At 44.1% G+C, this 19,964-nt stretch overlaps 2 protein-coding genes across 2 annotated transcripts; both read right to left on the bottom strand.

Moving 5' to 3' along the window:
* Positions 1 to 6,191: 6,191 nt before the first annotated feature.
* Positions 6,192 to 8,072, bottom strand: LOC116893993 (ubiquilin-1-like). Its single transcript, XM_032895708.1, has one exon. The coding sequence runs from the start codon at positions 7,883 to 7,885 to the stop codon at positions 6,362 to 6,364; it is 1,524 nt and encodes a 507-aa protein (XP_032751599.1). The 5' UTR covers positions 7,886 to 8,072; the 3' UTR covers positions 6,192 to 6,361.
* A 7,209-nt stretch (positions 8,073 to 15,281) lies between these two features.
* Ubqln3 (ubiquilin 3) lies at positions 15,282 to 17,930 on the bottom strand. Its single transcript, XM_032895706.1, has 2 exons — positions 17,855 to 17,930; positions 15,282 to 17,574 (listed from the first exon to the last, which is right to left on the bottom strand). Exon 2 carries the CDS (start codon positions 17,535 to 17,537, stop codon positions 15,570 to 15,572), a length of 1,968 nt encoding a protein of 655 aa, XP_032751597.1. The 5' UTR covers positions 17,538 to 17,574; positions 17,855 to 17,930; the 3' UTR covers positions 15,282 to 15,569.
* Positions 17,931 to 19,964: the final 2,034 nt, after the last annotated feature.

Here is a 19,964-nt window from a genome sequence, read left to right as displayed (position 1 = left end):
ATGATCAGGTATTGGGAGATGGGGGATGCACTGGGAACAGGACTGAAGTCCCGAGGGCCAGCAGAAAGAATGGAAACAATTCAAATGCTTCACTCCTTCTTTAAAAGGGGAACAAGAATACCCTTGGGAGGGAATAGGGAGGCAAAGATTAAAACAGACACAGAAGGAACACCCATTCAGAGCCTGCCCCACATGTGGCCCATACATATACAGCCACCCAATTAGATAAGATGGATGAAGCAAAGAAGTGCAGGCTGACAGGAACCGGATGTAGATCTCTCCTGAGAGACACAGCCAGAATACAGCAAATACATAGGCGAATGCCAGCAGCAAACCACTGAACTGAGAACGGGACCCCTGTTGAAGGAATCTTAGAAAGGACTGAAAGAGCTTGAAGGGGCTTGAGACCCCATATGAACAATGCCAACCAACCAGAGCTTCCAGGACTAAGCCACTATCCAAAGAGTATACATGGACTGACTCTGGGCTCCAACCGCATAGGTAGCAATGAATAGCCTAGTAAGAGCACCAGTGGAAGGGGAAGCCGTTGGTCCTGCCAAGACTGAACCTCCAGTGAATGTGATTGTTGGGGAGGAGGGTGGTAATGGGGGGAGGATAGGGAGGGGAACACCCATATAGAAGGGGAGGGGAAGGGGTTAGGGGGATGTTGGTCGTGAAACCAAGAAGGGGAATAACAATCGAAATGTAAATAAGAAATACTCAAGTTAATAAAGTTGGGGGAAAAAAGAAATACTCAAGTTAATAAAGATGGAAAAAAAAGAACAGTAAGCAATTTTATTCACTGAGTCATCTCTCCATATTATGCTACAGTAAAAAAAGAAAGAAAGAAAGAAAGAAGGAAAGAAAGAAAGAAAGAAAGAAAGAAAGAAAGAAAGAAAGAAAGAAAGAAAGAAAGGAAACAGGCAAGCTCAGGAGGTAGGAGGTGGGGAAACCTTCTAGAATTTACCAGAGACCTGGGAGGTTAGATACTCTCAGTTCTCTTTTTTTTTTTTTTTTTTTTCTTTTTTTTTCTGAGCTGGGGACGAACCCAGGGCCTTGTGCTTGCTAGGCAAGTGCTCTACCACTGAGCTAAATCCCCAACCCGATACTCTCAGTTCTCAAAGGGAGGGAGGGATCTTAGATAAAAAAATTTTTAAAAAATTATTTATTTCATGTATAAAGTACACTGTAGCTGTCTTCAGACTCACCAGAAGAGGGCATCAGATCCCATTACAGATGGTTGTGAGCCACCATGTGGTTGCTGAGAATTGAACTCAGGACCTCTGGAAGACCTGTCAGTGCTCTTAACCACTGAGCAGTTTCTCCAGCCCCAGGATTTTAAATATTAGCAATAATTTAAAAAATCTACTCTCAGAGAAAGCCCAAATTGCAGATCTCCATCTGGTCTCTCCCCTCAGAGTTCTAGGTACTCTAAGGGAGGGTATAGCAGCCAGGGGGGTCAATGATATCAGGAGAACATGTCTCATAGAATCAACTAAGCAGGGCTCACAAAGAGTGAACAGGCAATTGTGAAGACCGTGTGTGTCTGTTCTAGGTCCTTTGCATATGTGATATGGTTCTTAGCTTGGCATTTTTGTGGGACTCCTAACAGTGGGAGAAGGGTGTCTCTGACTCTTTCATATGCTCATGGGACCCTTTCCTTCCTATTGGGATGCCTAACTCAGCCTTTATGTGAGGGTTTATAGCTAGCTTTATTCTAACTACTTGTCAGATCATGTTCAGTTGATATCCCTGGGGAGGTCAGCTTTTTTCTAGAAGGAAATTGAGGAGGAGTGGACCTGAGAGAAGAGGGGAGGTTGGTGGGGAACTTGGAGGAATGGAGAGAGGAGAAACTGTAGTAAGGATACATTACATGAGAGAAAAATGAAAAAAAACTTTAAGAAAAAGAATTCTGCTTATTCTTGTTAGAAATATATAGTCATCCTATCACCGTGATTTGCTTTCTAAGCTGTTCCTCTCTCAATGAGATTCTAAACTTCTGAAGATACAGAAAGATGCTGCCCATTCCTCTGTCTGAAGACAAGGCTCACTTTATGAAACCTGATAATCCTGGCTGTGAAGCAGCAAAACAGCAAGAAATAAAGTTTGGGTCACTACATCTATGTGAATCACAAACCATGTTACTTTGGGGAAACAGTGGGTTTTCTCTGTGCCTGTGCCTTGCCTTTATAACTCTACTTAATTTGTGTTTTTGTGTAAAAGGCTCAGTATGGTGGCCGTGCTGAGAATAAAGATGTGATGGGAATCTAAAGAGTGATTACAACAGGACTGCTTAAATGCTAGAGTACTAATGTGAATATTGTCACCACGCAAATAAAGCAATATATCAAACCTAAGCAAAGTAGAGTAGGGAGATGAAGGGGACAGACTTACACACGCACAGGCCTACGGTAAAGAAATAAGACACCCTGTGAAAGGCTCTTAGACATATATACTTGCAACCCAAACTTACCAAGAACTTTCCAAGTGTGTCTTGCTATGTAGAACGCTCACATAGTAGTCTCCACTGAGAGTCGGAAGTCAATTCTTGAGATACATTTCCTGTAACTACATTTTGTTTCAGCGTTTTTTGGGGGGGAGGAGTGTGGGGGGCTCAAACAACTGTAAAATTCTCCTTGTTTTATTTTTGAAGACACCCGTTGCTCTTGTTTGGGTCAATACACTCAGAATTTACAAAGGCAAGGACACCCCCACTGTGATGCTCTGCTATTATCTACCAAATGCATTCTCTTTGGAGAATAACCCTGTTACTTAATCTCATATACCAAATGTGTTCTCTTTGGAGAATAACCCTGTTACTTAATCTCGCAGTAGTCAATTTGGACAGCATAGCAGCAATGAGGATGATTTTTTTTAATATTTTTAAGATTTATTACATACAGCTTTCCGCTTACACATATGCCTGCAAGTCAGAAGAGGGCATCAGATCCCATTACAGATAGTTGTGAGCCACTATGTGGTTGCTGGGAATTGAACTCAGTACCTCTGGAAAAACAGGCAGTGCTCTTAACCGCTAAGCCATACCTCCAGCCTGAGAATGACATTTTTAAAACCTAATATTTTTTAAGGCACTCTCAGAATTTTTAGCCAATTAAGAAGAGGTGAGGGAGGAAGAAATGTTGGTGTGGGACATTAGGGTACCTACAAGCCTGCAAAGTATTTGTTTAGAAAAAAATAAATTTGCTATTTTCTTTTTGTCTCTGTTTTGTTTCTTATTTTTTATTTTCTCCTCCTCTTCTTCCTCTTCTTCATCTTCCTCCTTCCTTTCCCTCACTCCCTTCCTTCCTTCCTTCTTTTCTGGAAAATGAGGAAAAAATGGAAAAGAGAGAGGTTTTCAGAAAACTACAGATATGAGCCTTGTCTTGAGACAGAGGAATGGACTGCATCTTTTTCTATCTTCAGAAGTTTAGAATCTCATTGAGAGAGGCACAGGTCAGAAAACAACCCAAACCACAATGTCAAGATTATTATATATTTCTAACATGTACAAATAGGATTTGGGCATGTTGGATATCAGCCTTTTTTCTAATTGAAATGGGATGTAAATTCTTCAACTAAACCTATGAATAGCCAAGATGATGCTATTATCTAGATAGCCCCTGTGAAAACAAACGGTGTGAGGCCATTCAAAGAATACAGTGAAGATTGGAAATGGAGATATGAACACCAGTAATTGACTGGATTTGTCTGTTAGGAGACCACAATGACTCTAGCATGGCTGACTTCCGAAACAAGGAAGAGCAAATCCAGACTGGAGGTGAAATGTAGAAAAATGTTTCTAAAACTGAAATGTACAAGAGAAAAAAGAACCGCACACTCCCCCCTCCCCCGCAAAAGAAGCAAGGACAAAGAGGGTTATATGAATTTCACTATGTCGATGGAAACCAGACTTAGTACATCTCTGACCTATACCTAACCTACCTCGAGAGTATGCTGACACGTTCTTCACACCAAGACACAGGACTCTGGGTTTGGAATGTATACATCTAATGTGCAATAATCATGCCTGTCACTTCTCCACACTCCCCTGTAGGTTCTAATGCCTCCAAGTGAGGGATTCCCTTGGTCCTCAGGTCTCCAGACCCATACTGAGTTAGCAACAAGATGATGTCTCAGCAATCCCAAGAGGCTGGCAGCAACAGTAGATGGAGGAATTCAGTTTTCTCTACCTTCCTCTCTCCCTAAGCTTGTCTTTGATTTTTTTTTTTGGAGCTGGGGACTGAACCCAGGGCCTTGAGCTCGCTAGGCAAGCACTCTACCGCTGAGCTAAATCCCCAACCCTAACTTTTCTTTGAATAAGCACTATAAAATGAGCTGCCACTGCTGGAAGGATGTAATTTGAGAAGACAAAGCGCTCAGTAAGGATCCTAGACACAACTCACTGTTATCTTCCAGTTGAATTTTGGGTAGAGATTGGAGAGCTTTTGGAGATGCACAAAAAGAGAGAGAAGCTCTGTGTGACAAGTATTACATGTGAAGTGGACACATGTAAACTTTGAGAAATATTTGCTAAGTCCTATAGATGCCATTGCTGCCAGAAAGTGTGGCAATAATGGATACTTGTTAGCCCAATATTCTAAGTACTCCACACAATGGACAGTCAGTAGAAGGATGCTATTGAACAAGAATGCGTTAATCTGTGCCTCTGTTGCGTGATGATAGAAATGTATGTGTATGCGTATCATGGTTTACCGTCTAGAACACAACTCCCTGTCCACCAGTTTAATACCCTCCATATTATCTGTGTTACTTCAGTATATGATTATTTGTTTTAATAAACAGTTTTTAAAGTGGATAACCACATAGGTTGATATATTTAAACATGTTCAGCGTGAGATTCCATCTATCCATTCTGCCAAGTATACTTCTCTAAGTCCTAAAAATGTCATCCCATTCCAGCACTAATATTACATAATAGATTTATTTTAGCACAGGCATTAACTCCCTTTCCCAGTTCGGAGTTTCTCATTGTCTCTTCACTTCTCCCTTATCTTGCTTGTCTGTTGCCTTTGTTCCTGCTACATGGTTGTTCTTAAACTGTGAATACTCTGGAGCATGTGGCATCTTCCAACAAGAGAACCAGAACTGTGGTTATGAAAAGGGCTAAACTTCTGAGGTATAAATTCTAAAAGATCTGGAATAACATACTCCACTATTAAAGTACTGTTAATGAGGTGAGTTCTTAAAAATAATTAAAGGAAGTACATTTGTCATAGAAACAAGACTCTATAGGTCAAACTATAAATAAAATTTGAAAAAGCTTCTGCATCTTATAGGGGTAACTCCCTAACTATTTTGCCCCTGAAAGGGAGATATGTAAAAATTCAGAGGCAAGAACTGCAGATATAGAGCAGTATCTGACAGGGCAGTTGAGACAAGCATTTTGCAGGAGAAAAGGAAGAATCCTGTGGAGGAGGGAAGATTGTCCTTTTGAAAGAGAGTAACCTCAAAGAAAAGGATCCTAAGGTTAGGTGGGTACTGAAGGAAGTTAAAAGTCAAACACACTCCAGACAGAAACTTTTGGGCAAAGGCATGGTTTCGGGAGGTCTTAGGTCATGGTTTCTTAGGAGACTAACAGAATTCTGTCACTATGGAAGTAACTAATAGTTGATGGAAATGCTAGGAGATGTGGATGTTGAGTGAGGGTGAGTAAAAGCATCAAAATTCTCAGGATTTATCCACCCTATTTTTGTATATCTATCTGTGTGTGTGTGTGTGTGTGTGTGTGTGTGTGTGTGTGTGTGTGTGTGTGTGTGTGTGTGTAAATCAGAGGTTGACATCAGGTGTCTTCCTCTTCTGCTTTCCACCTTATATTTTGAGAGTGAACATGGAGATCATTGATTGACTAGACTTAACTGGACAGTGAGCTCCCAACATTCTCCTCTTTCCCCATCCCATTGCCTAATGCTAGGGTTAGAGATGCACCACTCTACCAGGCTTTTACATGGGTGCTCGGGATTTGAACTCAATCATCATGCTGGCCTATGAAAACTCTTTACCCGTTATCCACTGAGCTATCTCCCCAACCCTGTGTTCTGTCCGAAACATGAAAGGATTCTTGGGTTAGAGACATGAAAATAAGTGAAGCATGCGGTCAGAGCGATATACAAGTCTATCCCCAGGTAAGACTATGCTGCCCACCCAGTCCCCGATGTAGAACACACAGGAGCTCCAAGCAATCTTCTTTAATGTAGAACAGGTTTGGGCAGTGAGAGAAGGGCTGTCCAAATGTGCTCATAATCCGAGGAAGAGGAATTTCTAAAATAAGTGCCTTCCATCCCCTTCTGCCTTTCCCTCCCGCTCCACAGAATGGTGCAATCGTGAACATCAGATGGAAAGACTAGTCCTGCGGAGCCCCTAGAAGCTTCTCAATGGCTGCATGGATATCTCCATCTGTGGCTACAAGGGCCTGCAGGTTTGCATCATGGTTAGCAAAACCCAAGGCCTTCAGTTCCTCCAGTTCTTGCTGGTACCGATCTTCAGTGAAGGGGGATGCGGGCAGTGCAGTTTGGGTAGTTTGGGAACAGGCGCTGGCCAAGGAATGGAAGAGCTGAAGAAAGGCCAAGGAATGTTGTGAGGTATCTTCTCTATGGGCTTGTCTTCTACCCCTAGTTTCTTGGGCTCCTCTAGCCCCACGTGGCTTAGCTGACTCCCGAAACAACGGTCCCAGCTCAGGCACCTCCCTGGACAGTATCATTAGGCCTTCCTCTATCTGTAGCAATGCCTGCAGTGCTCGAGGGTTGGTGAGGATGGGGAGAAGCGGTATATGATGTAGTAGAGGGCTGCCAGTTGCCAGCTGGTGTGCGAGAGATGGATTCTGTTGCAGGACAGTCAAGGCTCGGCGCAGAACAGAGGGTGAGAGTCTCAGCTGATTGGTTAGAGGGACTTTCTCCACTGGCTGCTGGCTCTCTTGGGAGGGGGTCTCTGAGCTTGGGTGTAAGTCTAGCGTACCTTGTCGGCATCCTGAACCGGCCTGACTTGAAACTAGGCCTTTGACCTGGGTAACTCCTCCTGTACTGACCTCTTGTGCCAAGGTCCTGACCGGAGCAGAAGTGGCTGGAATGGTGGTAGTATCTAAACTGCTGTGAGCGTTGTTGGCTTCTCCTCTACACAGGTCTGAGCCTGAAATGTGACCTTTAGAAGCCACCAATGAGGCCAGAGTGGAGAGCATGGCCTGCTGGATATCAGAGCAGCTGGGATGCATAGCGTTGTCACCCCCTGGCACGGCTTTCAGGGTCTCGACTCTCTGCTTGTGTTCCTGCAGGACTTCCTGCTGTTGCACAGGCTTCTGAAAGGTTTCCGGAAATTTGAGAGCTGGGTCCCGTTTCTGTACCGTCTTTGAGGATTCGGGAATGTGTACGCCATTGGCTTGTTTCTCATTTGCCAGTCCTTGAATAAGAGGGTCTTCCAAGAATTGCACCGGCGCCGCAGGCAGCAGTTGAACAAGCTGGCTGAAGAAATCAGCTAGGTCTGGTGAGCTCCGAGCCAGCCGGCCAAGCTTGACTGATGGTTCTGAACGGTGGGTACAGTGGCCTGTAGGGCCTGCCAGAGTTCCTGTACAGGCTGACCCTTTCAAACGAGACCTCACTACTGCGTGGACTGTAGAGCCATCAAGAATACCACGCTGGCTCAGTATGTCTTGATCCTGGAGGATCTTCCCAGTGAAGATGAGCACCAATCGGTCAGTGTCACAGTGAAGGTATTTGGAGATTTGCTTCTTAAAGCGGTGGACGTTGCTATTTTCTGCCAGGAAAAACTCCTGGCAGTCCTGTGGGGTCTTGACAGACACTCTGATGATACGTGAAGATGACTCTCTACCAGACACCAGCTGACTGTCCCCTGCTTCTTCCCTAGCCCGTGCCATATTTCCTGAGGAAGAGTATGCAGGGTTAGGTGAAGGTACAGTGGAGTACACACCTGCGGAAGCTTTGATGTGGCACTGAGCACACCTGGGTTAAGGGACCAGTAGGTGTTCGGCGATGTCCTTTCACCTACGTCCTGCAGGTCCCCCCTGCCAGTGTAGCCCTACAGTCACCTGGCTCCCATAGCGGGGGGCAGCTGATCCTCTCTTTGGCAATCTTTAGGGGATATGGTGTCAGTGATGAGGTCACAGTTGAAAGGTACATCTGAATGGGGGCAGGGCAGAAGTCTGCCACCTGCCTGAGGTTGGGTTTTCCTCATGATTTTGATTGAAGCACCCAATTGGGGGATAGGGGATTGGGGGGGGAGGGAGTCATGTCAGTTGTCCAGAAACATATTTCACATAAACTTCTTGAAATCCTAACACTAAGCTCGACAAATAATAATGGTTGAGTAAGAAAGTAAGGTCTGAGAATTAGCTAAGGAAGCACTCATTCTGGTCTCTACCCGTACACTAAATTACTGTATGTTCTTCATGGTCCAGCTGAGGCCTCAAGTCCCTGTGTTCTATCTGAACAGAATGAAGGTGGGTAATTAAAATGTGTAATCAGCTCACAGTTTCAATGGGATCCTTGTTTTCCAAGGTCCCAGATCCCAGGTAATCTGTCTATATTGTTCTAAGGGTAGTATATTCCAGATCTGAGAGCAGATAACTGCTATCAGAAAATAAACTGGGGGTTGGGGGAAGGAGAGAGATGGGTGGTACCAGGAGGATTGGTACATGGTTTAGAGGGACTGTGGCCTTTTCAGAGAGAACCCAAGTTCAGTTCCCAGCACCAATTTCAGGCTGCTCACAACTGGCAATAACTCCAGCTCCAAGGATCCATGGCAACTTCTGGTCTCTGAACAGGTAGTACACATACTCAAGTAAGCACAGATATTTAAAAGGTGATTTTTAAAAAGAATACTGTAGTCTCAACTCAGAGGCTGGTGGCTGGGTTAAAAGAAACACCACCAGCTCTTTGAATCTAGATCTAAATATGATTTAACTACTATAAAACTGTGTGAGAGCGGTCATGTTTCAGCTAGGGATGTGTTAGGTTTGTGTCATTACCAATAACTCTCTCTCTCTCTCTCTCTCTCTCTCTCTCTCTCTCTCTCACACACACACACACACACACACACACACACACACACACACACACTTTTTTTTCCTAGCTCTAGAATTTCCAGTGACCGAAAAACTCAGGCAAGGCTTCCAGGACTAAGCCACTACCCAAAGACTATACATGGTCTGACCCTGGGCTCCAACCTCATAGGTAGCAATGAATAGCCTAGTAAGGGCACCAGTGGAAGGGGAAGCCCTTGGTCCTGCTAAGGCTGAACCCCCAGTGAATGTGATTGTTGGGGGGAGGATGGTAATGGGGGGAGGGGAACACCCATATAGAAGGGGAGTGGGTGGGGTTAGGGGGCTGTTGGCCCGGAAACCAGGAAGGGAAATAACAATTGAAATGTAAATAAGAAATACTCAAGTTAATAAAGATGGAGAAAAAAAAAAACTCAGACAAGGATTTGCCTGCCTAGAATGCCATCTCAAAAGGAGCTGGAAAGAGGTAAAATAACTACCTAGGTCACTCTGCACCTGCACTATTTAGTAGATGTGAACCAGAATCTCCAGTATCAGCCAAGATCAAGACATGACAAAATGTAATTTCAGAGTCTGAAGGAACTTTTCACTCCCAGAAACTTGCACAGTGCACTACAGCTTGCTAACAGCTAGCCTTCCCAGATAGTGCCCAGCCCTCATAAGAATTTCTACCATAGCACTATTGCTACAAAAGCCATTCTATTTGCTTTGTATTGCCCCCCAACATGGGACAGGTTTTACAATGTAGACAGGTTTTAGTGTGAAAATTAATATTAATAGTTTCTAGTTCAATGGCATTGTTATTTCACATCCTTTCAGGAACTTGGTTTTTGCAGATAGCTGATGTGTCAGAGTGTGGAGAAGTACCTAAAACTCTGATTTCTTGGATTATTAGAGAACTTTTCACCATGGGTGGTGGCAGCACATGCCTTTAATCACAGCACTTGGGAGGCAGAGGCAAGTGGATCTCTGTGAGTTCAAAGCCAGCCTGGTCTACAAAGAAACTCCCTAGATAGCCAAGGCTACAAAAAGGAAACTGTGTCTTAAAAAGAAGAAGATGAAAAGGAGGAGGAGGGAGAAAAGGAAGGAAGGAAGGAAGGAAGGAAGGAAGGAAGGAAGGAAGGAAGGGGGAAAGAAAGAAAGAAAGAAAGAAAAAGAAAGAAAGAAAAGAAAGAAAGAAAAGAAAGAAAGAAAAGAAAGAAAGAAAGAAAGAAAGAAAGAAAGAAAGAAAGAAAGAAAGAAAGAAAGAAAGAAAGAAAGAAAGGAAAGAAAGAAAGAAAGGAAAGAAAGAAAGAGCTAGCTTACCATTTAGTCATGGAGACCTGAGTTGGGAATACCAGCAGCCAAGTTAAAAAAGCCAAACAGAATGCTGCACTACTGTAATTCAAGCATTGGAAGGGATAATGATCTCAACGAATGCTGTGGCTCCTGGCTGGTCACTCCAGCAAGAACAGCACCCTCCAGTGTCAGTAGGAGACATTGTCTCAGAAAATAATATGGAACATATCTGGTCAATGCCAATCTCTATCCTTCATATGCACATGCATGAGCAAATGTATGTGCAGACACATATGCATACGCCTGCAGGGGTGGGGGAAAGAAACACCAGAAATCCAGAAAGTATAAAGCTAGAGTTGGTTTTTGTTGTTTATTTTATATGTGTCTCTGTGTATATATGCCATGTGTATGTAGATAGATACCTGCAAAGCCCAGAAGACTGAGATTCCCATGGAGCAGGAGTTATAGGAGGCTTCAAACTATTCAGTGTAGGTTCTGGGAACTGGACTTGGGACCTCTGCAAGAACAGTGTAGTAGTCTGAATAAAAATGACTTCCCCACGTTTATAGTGAGTGGAACTACTATGATTTGTAGCCTTGTTGAAATAGATGTGGCTTTGTTCTAGGAAGCATTTCACTAGGAGCTGGGTTTTGGGGTCTCAGAAACACAAAACCAGGCATAGTGACACACAATCATTTCCTGCAGATCTGGATGTACAACTCCCAGCTCCTTCTCCGGCACTATGTCTGCCTGTGTGCCACCATGCTTCCCACCATGGTGATAATTATCTAAACCTCTGACACTGTAAGCCAGACCCAATTAACTATTTTTCGGGGTTTTTTGTTTTGTTGAAAACTTCCTGACTCCTTACCAGTTACATTGTGTGTGTGTGTGTGTGTGTGTGTGTGTGTGTGTGTGTGTGTGTGTGTATGCACAAATAACACCGGTTGAGTGGGTACTCAACACCATTCAGTGCAGCTCATATGCACATATGTGGAAGGCTGACACTTGGGGTTAGATAGCCTGTTAGGAAGTTCATTCCCAGAGAAGACTAATCCTCTTTCAACGTCCATCAATTACCTACAGTCCTTCGTCTAGGGATGGGGTCTTGTGAGATTTCCTACATTCAGGTTACGAAGTGTGTAAGTCTTGTTTAGAAGAGTGTTTTGCTAAGATTTCAAGGGGATGGGGGGCTTATAGACAGGAAACTGGGAAGGTGAATAATATCTGAAATGTAAGTAAAGAAATATATCTAATAAAAATTTAAAAAATAAAGTAGTAAAAATTAAAATTTTTTTAAAAAAGGATTTCATAGGTGCAGCTCTGTATTACATGGAAAACACTATCTCATTGCAGATGTCCTGGTCCTCTGGCTTCTAAAATCTTTTTGCTAAAGTGATGCTCAACTTCCTGTCTGGGATCAAGCAACTAAAGATGTAGTCACTTTTTTTGTTTGATTTTTTTTCTAGTAAATCTCCTGGTAAAGGAAAAGATCTTATTTGGAGGGAGCCAGGTACTAGGCCCAGTATAATGACATCTAAGTCTGCCTTTGCTTTTCCATGCATACCACCCTCATCTCATCTTGTCAAAGCCCAGGTACTTCATCTTAGATCGTTGATAGCAAGACTCAGAGCAGTGACAGTGGATGGGAAGAGATGAGAAGAACAGCAGACATCAACCTGTAGGGGTCTTCTCTCCCTCAAATTCCAAGGGCCTTGCTCCCTCAGACACGAGCTCTGTTCTGGCCTTTACTCTGTCAGACACCAGCTCTGTTTCCCAGCAGCTTCTACTGATGTATATTGACTGTTGTAAACATTTTCTCATCTATCCTCCCTTCTGCTTACTCATACTTCAAGGCTCCATCATTTAATCACTTATTTCTTTTCCACTTGTCAGACTTCGCCTTAGTTGCTGGGTAGAAGGCAGCAACCTTCTCTGCCCCAGGATGATCTGTTTCCTCCAGGTACACCACCATGGCACTGGGTAAGTCAGTCACCGTTGAAGCTTCAGCAAAGATTCCAAGCTCTCAATCAACTCCAGAGAGTTCTTGAGAGTTAGCGGGATAGTCAATTAGTGAGACAGTTATAGGTAACAGTGTAGCAGATCCTTGCAAACTTTTGGATGTATCACATGATTCAAGAATGCTGCTTCTGGATAAACATCCAAAGGAAATGAACTCGGTATAGAAAAGAGAGTCCCAGATGCCTGTGTTTTTATAGCAGTATGTCCAACTGCTAATATGTGTAACAGCCTAGATGGATGAATTTAGAAAATCGTGTGTGTGTGTGTGTGTGTGTGTGTGTGTGTGTGTGTGTATATATGTATATGCATATATATATATATCATTGAGTATTATTTGACAACAAAATGAATGAAGCCTTTTCATTTGCAACAATACACATGGTGGTTAAAAACAAAAAATTGTTAGTTGAAATAAGGTAAACACAGAAAAATAAGGGTTGTGTGTGCTCTTATAAAGCTTAAGTCAATAGGAGGGCTTTATAACATAGCCCAGTTGTAAACTCTGTTTTCATGGCACATGTGAGCCATGTCAGTTTGAAAGCAAGCTACAAATCAAAACAGGGCTGCAGAGATGAGTCAGAGGTTAAGAGCACTGACTTCTCTTCTAGAGGTCCTGCGTTCAATTCCCAGCAACCACATGGTGGTTCACAACCATCTGTAATGGGATCTGATGCCCTCTTCTGCTGTGTCTGAAGACAGTGACACTGTACTCACATACATAACATTTAAAAAAAAAAAAGCAAGACAGGAGGCTGGATTTGATGTGTGTGTGTAGTATTCAATATGGACCTATCTCATTGGACTCTGTTGATATATACTAGTAGTACATGTTAACAGAAATATTGTATGAAGAGGCAATGACAAGAACAAAATTCACTAAACACTCTCCTAGCCACGACTTTAAAACTCATCGTAGGGCTGGAAGGATGGCTCAGCAGATAAAAAGCACTGTTCTTCCAGAAGTCCTGAGGTCAAGTTTTAGCAAGAGATTGGTGGCTTACAACCATCTGTAATGGGATCCGATGTCCTCTTCTGGTGTGTCTGAGGATAGCTACAGTGTGCTCAAATAAAATTAAAAAACAAACAAACAAAAACTCATCCTAAATGTTCTTTTCCTGGGGAGCTTTCAAGATTTCTCTCACCCAGATGAACAGCAAATAATTAAGATTTATTTTTGTATGGGTGTTTGGGTCTGTGTACATGCAAAGATAAAGATGGGTGCCCTTGGTGTCCAGAAGAAGGCAACAGACTCCCTAGAGCTAGAATTACACGTAGTTGTGAGCCACCTACCCCAGAAAGGGTTCTGGAACTAAACTTAGGTCCTCTACAAAAGCAGCATATACTCTTGACCGCTGAGCCATCTCTCTGACTCCAAAAAATTTCTTTATACAAAGATTATTTTCCTCTTGGCTTTCCAAAGGTGGAAAAGTGTTGTCTCATGCACCTTCTGCAGGTACACATACCCTACAGTGTGCCTCTTCTGGGCTTTAGGAAATGGTGGGGTTAGGCTTGTCTCTTGGTTTTGCTTAGTGCTGCAATAAGAAATGTTTGATTTATCTGGACAAGATTTCCCTCAATTGTAGGAAACAGGTAGGGAAATTGGAGGGGCAAGTGCTAATAGCTCTAAGCCCCACCTAGAGACTGAAATGCAAGTGTCCAGGAAAAGCTGCTTCTAAACCTCGGTCTCATCTTTATACCACATGCTAGCTGCTGCTCTAGCAACTCTAAGATTGGATTGTGGAAGCCAAGGGGTAAGGGAGATTAGATGTGAAAGCATGCTGCACTGAGCCTCTGACATTGAAATGCACACCATACGCAGTTTTTTTTTTCACAAAGATATAATCCACTGAAGACCTCTTTCCTTCTGTGGCTGTACTATAGCATGAAAGATTTTGTCTGTATTCCTTGTCTGTTGGACTTGATGGACTATATTTAGTATATACACATGTACATCTGTGCATAGGGTATGCACATGTTGAAATGCACTGGGACACATTGTGCCTCTCTTGCAATAAAGATTCATGCACACATTCCTGTATATAGGTACTGAAAGTCCCACGTCACTTGATTCACTTATAACAACTTGTAACAGTTTTACTCTGGAAACACACAGGTAATGGGAACAATATTCTTGTCTGAGGTCTGTGTCAAAAGTCCCTCTTGCTGCATGCAGCCCTTCTGCAAGGACAGTCTTCTTCCCCACCCCCCAAAGATTTATCTGCTTCACTCTGAACATTGTTGCAGGCTTTATCTCTGGATGGCTCCCAAGTCTCTCCAGACTGGACTATCAGTAAGACTGCTCATGGTATTGCATAGATCTGCATTTGCTTTCTCTTGTGTGTACAGCATATATATGCAGGGAAAGGTATGGTGTGTATGTGTGTGTGTGTGTGTGTGTGTGTCGGAATGTCTGTACTGAAAAAATTTTCCACATATTCATTGTGCACATATGATCACACAAAACACAAATATTAAATATTCAAAAAGAAAAGGAAAAAGATGAAAGAGGAAAACTCTTGTCTCTGAATCTGTCCATAAGAAGTAATATAAACTGGGTAAGACTGCAGAATCCATAATTATAATTGAGACTGGATTCTTCCTACTGTAGCTCTTACCAACCCAGAGATTAATGTCAAGTCTGTGAGATAGCTTTTAGAGATTAAATGTATGAAGTGGTGTCCTTTCTCAAGCCAGGCATGTAATAAGGCATACCAAAATAGAGTGTGTGGTAGCTTGCTCCTATAGTACACCAAAATTTGAAAAACTTCCAGAAGCCCCAGGAAATCCATGGGCCTTCTGCTTCAAAGAGTGGCAGCAACACCTCCTCCCAACCCCAAGTCTTTGGTTCCTCTAGCTTCCCACCATTTAGCTTCCTATACCCTCCAGAGAAACAGTCTTTACCACCTGTTTCTACCCCCTTTTCTCAAAGCCCACAAGAATCAGACTCAGGCAATTGGCAGCACTAGAGACTGGATGTAATTGCATCGCAAGATAGGCACACACAGAACTCAGTCAAAGGCCCCAGGTAGAAGAGTGTCAGTCACAGTTGGATCACACAGCATCCCCACCCTACTTCTGGCTTGTCATCTTCCACATTGACTCCAGAACATTGTCTCCACAGTAAAGAACATCATAGTAATTTGGTTTATAGTGCAGCTGTATTCAAGAATAGGAGAACTAGGGTAATAAGACATGGGGGAAGAACACAAAGGAAAAGATATGGTCCAAATAACAAGAGTTCCTAAGACTTCCTCAGTTTCTCCACAGCAGCATCTACATCACCCCCTGTAGCAATGAGGGCCTGGAGATTGGCTTCAAGATTCAGAAAGCCCATAGCCCGTAGTTGCTCCAGCTGTACCCGGAAGTGAGCCTCCAGTTGTAGCTGCTGGGGATTGGTACTAGCTAACGCTTGCAACACCTGGAGAAAGGGGGAGGAATGGAAACCTAGCTCTGCAGAACCCTGTACTAGGGAAATCTGAGAAGTTGGGGTTGGTCGGGGATCCTCAGACATAACAACACCTTCCCTAGATTCTGTACCTCCTATTACACCACTCAACCCTGCTAGGCAAGGCATGAACCAGAGCAGGAGGCGGGGTGCTTCAGTAGCCAGAATCTGCAGACCCTGCTCAATCTGCAGCAAGGCTTGCATGACCCGGGGATTTGTCATGGCTGTCTGAAGGTGCAACAGTAGTGGGAGCTGTTGATGTAGCTCATTCTGCATTCGAGGGACTTGATTTGTTAAAGCTGATCTCAGAGATCTTGGGTAACCTGTTGGAGGAAGCCAGGGAGATTCTGGGGCTCCAGGAGTAGGTGATATAAGGGATGATGGTGTAGAAACAAATGGGGATCTGTTGGCATTATCCCCTATCTGAGAGGTAAGATTGGGCAGGCCAGTACTCTGGCCAGTAGAGCTCTTCCCTGAATCATGTAGGCTTCCACCTTGTGCAGTACTGTTCTCAGATGAATGTCTCAAGAAAGCTGGGCAGGACGACTTTCCCTTGATTGCTACTGAGTCTTTGGGCAGAGGTTGGCCTGACCCAGGTTTAGGGGATGGGGGTAAATTTGGAGGAACTCTGTTTCCTGATAGTGGTGTTTCCTGGCTTGAACTTGGAGTTGGCACAGTACCCTGCAGGTAGGATCCCAGGGCCTGAGAAGTCTCGTGTAACTGTTGGAGGTAATCAAAGAGTCCTATGTTACCCAGAAAGCTTGGAAGCCTATTTCTACTCTCAGATGTATCCTGGTCCCCAGGCTGTCTCCCTTGTCTGCCACCTGAAACCCCACAAGTGGAAGTCCAGGGATTGGGAAGAGGGTCACAGTTCTCTGTCCTTGAGGGTTGGCTGCTGGTGGTGGTGGTACTAGCAGTAGTAGCAGTAGCAAAAGGATTGCCACCAAACTGCTCCTGTACCGCATTAAGCATGGGATCCATAATATCTGTGTACATAGTACGCAGCACATTGTAGCCACCAGGGATGCTCTCCAGGTTACTGAGTGCTCTATCCTGGCTACGCATCATCTCCTGCATCATGGAAGGGTTACGTAAAAACTCCATTGTCTGCCGCATGATCTCGGGGTTATTAAGAATATGACCAATCTCAGGGTTCTGCTGGATCAGCTGCTGCATGTGAGGATTATCAAGAACCAGCTGGCGCATTAGGCCCGTGTTGGACAGCAGACCCTGGATGAAGGGGTCATCAACCAGCTGAGCCACGAGTTCAGGCACTGACATGTGCTGCCACATCAGTGAGCCTGGCTGGTCCGAGAAGCTACCTGAGGTCAGACCTAACCCACTGAGGCCTGTGAGGACCCCTAAGCTGAAAGAAGGAGACCCATCCACAGGGTAAGCAGAATTTGGCTGAGGGAGTTCTAGAGGATTTGGGCCTGGAGTGGAGACTGGTGGTGCTGGGCACTCAGTGCCTGTGGTCCGACGCTGCATCTTGATGACGAGGTGAACGGTGAGGCCATCTCGCACTCCACACTGTGCCAATGAGTCAGGGTCCTTGAGGATTTTTCCCGCAAAGATCAGGACCAGCTGATTTGGATGTGCCTTAAAGCGGTGTGATATCTTTTCCTTTAACTGCCGGATGGTACACGTGTCTACAACTGAGAAATCCTCCTTGTCCTTGGGTGTCTTCACTGTCACCCGGATGAGCTGGGAATCCTGTACTGGCGCTGGGCTGCCCTGTGGTAGAGCCTCTCCACTTTTGGCCATGATGGGCAGCAGGAGGCCCAGGTCTGTGGGGACACAGCTGAGGGGATGGGGGTGGGAGACGAAGATCATCCTTTCAAACAATGATGAAAGTGAGGAAGGAGTATAAGGAGGGCCTTGGGTCTCTGGGGCAGGGGAAGGTGTAGTGTTCACATGGAAAGGACCACTAGGTCACTTGGACAGGACTGCTTTGAGGGAACTATGGACTTAGGATGTGTTAGTCAGGGAGAAAAACACTCAGGGCCCAGGGAAATGGTCTTCAGATGATGAATAAAGGAATGGAAGGGGCAATAAAAGGGCCCAATTTGGGGGATACACACCAATCTGCTGTGGCCCCGTCCTTCCTCTTAGGCAGGGCTCCAAACTGCCCTCATCTTGCTGTACAGCCACCCTGCAGGCCTTCTGGGCTGGAACCCATTCTATCTGTCACCTCTGTGACCTCAGCACTGACATCACAACCTCATACCACGAATACTAGAGATTCCAAAAGTTCCTGGCAACCCTAAACTCCCACTTAACTTCTATTGTTAATTCTATAATGTTTTGTGCAGACGAATGGTCATATAAAGAAACTACATGAGGGACGTTCCAAGAAATTTAGATGGGTATAGTCACAGGTGTTTATGGTATTTATTTTTATCTAACAAAATAAAAGTGTGGCAAAATAGCTAAATATTGCAGGTCTAATGTATATCAGTGTTAAGATTACTTGATTTATTGACTAAGACGAGCTACACATTAGATATAAAAAATAGATGAAAAACTGATAAAGGTCCTAGTTGTACACAAGATTACCTTGTTAGTATATAAAAATGAATAGATATAAAAATATTGCCTTTTGTACAACATTAAAATCTGAAATATTATAATTCGGAGAAGGGGATGGACAAACAAGGTAGAAGATGAAAGATCAAATGACATTGCAAAAGTAGAAGAGTAACTAAATATTGAAAATTAGAGAGATAGTTCCAAAGGGCCAACTGACTACAGAATTAAGTGATTTGACAATTCTATACATGCATACATTGATCATATCTACCTATAATTCCCATTCTTATTGCCCTTGGACAACTCTCAACACATCGCTCCTCCACCCTCCTGTTCTCTTATTTGTCTTTTTTTCTTTTTCTTCCTTTTTTTAAATTGGATATTTTATGTATTTGCATTTCAAATGCTATCCCCTTTCCCATTTTTCCCTCCAGAACCCCCCTCTTTCCTCCCCCTCCCCCTGCTTCTATGAGGATACTCCCACTCCTACCCACCCACTCCCATCTCACTGCCCTGGCATTCCCCTACACTGGGAAATCAAGCCTTCACAGGATCAAGGGCTCCTCCTCCTACTGATGCCAGACAATGCCATCCTGTGCTACATATGCAGCTGGAGCCATGGGTCCTTCCATGTTTGTGTATTTGGTTGGTGTTTTAGTCCCTGGGAGCTCTGAGGGAGTCTGATTGGCTGATATTGCTGTTCTTCCTCTGGGGTTGCAAACCCCTTCAGTTCCTCCAGTCTCTTCCCTAACTCCTCCATTGGGGTCCCTGTGCTCAATCCAATGGTTAGCATCAAGCATCCTCATCTGTATGAATAAGACTCTGGCAGAGCCTCTCAGAAGACATCCATATAAGGCTCCTGTCAGCAAGCACTTCTTGGCATCAGCAATAGTGTCTGAGTTTGGTGGCTGTGTATGGGATGGGTCCCCAGGTGGGGCAGTCTTTCCTTTAGTCTCTGTTCCACTCTTTGTCCCTGAATTTCCTTTAGACAGGAGCAATTCTGGGTTAAAATTTTGAGAAGTATGGGTGGCCCCAACCACCAACCAGAGGCCTTGGCTAACCTCTGGATATGGTCTCTACAGGTTCTTCCTCCCCTTTGTTTGGCATTTCAGCTAATCTCATGCCTGTTGGGTCCTGGGAGCCTCTTGCTTTCCTGGCATCTGGGACTTTCTGGCAGCTACCTCCAGTTCCCCATCCCCCATTGCTACACACCTCTGTTCAAATTCCTGACCCTCTGTCTATCATCCCCGTCTCCTCTCCTTTCTCATAACCCACTAAGTGGAGTTAATGCAGTCTGCTGGTAGACCGACTGGTCCTGGTGGCTTGGTCTTGTGCAGGTAACTATAACTGCAATGAATTCATGAGTCCATGTCATATCCAGAAGACATCATTTCCCTGCACCCTGACTCTTACATTCTCCTCAGTACACTTCTATGACGTTCCCTGAGCCTTGCAACGGTTTGGTAGAGAGTTTATTTGTGGCTAAAACCTCAAGCCGCCTGCTGAATTTGAATAAAAGAGAGCAAAAGACCAGCTGTGATACAGTACTTGGGAACAGAAATCCTATTTGGAAAGTGGTTAAGAGCAAACGAGTCAAAAAACAAGTTTATCGAATAAGAGTAGAACAAATGAGAGAAGGGGGTTGTGGTACTTAAAAGCCTT

Source organism: Rattus rattus, chromosome 2, assembly GCF_011064425.1.
Source record: "Rattus rattus isolate New Zealand chromosome 2, Rrattus_CSIRO_v1, whole genome shotgun sequence".
Lineage (NCBI taxonomy): Eukaryota > Metazoa > Chordata > Mammalia > Rodentia > Muridae > Rattus > Rattus rattus.
The sequence above is the reverse complement of the archived record's forward strand: the minus strand, read 5'-3'. Positions and strand labels throughout refer to the sequence as shown.

Coding starts and splice junctions, on each gene's coding strand:
- LOC116893993 (XM_032895708.1), bottom strand. CDS start 7,885: ATGGCACGGGCTAGGGAAGAAGCAGGGGACAGTCAGCTGGTGTCTGGT.
- Ubqln3 (XM_032895706.1), bottom strand. CDS start 17,537: ATGGCCAAAAGTGGAGAGGCTCTACCACAGGGCAGCCCAGCGCCAGTA.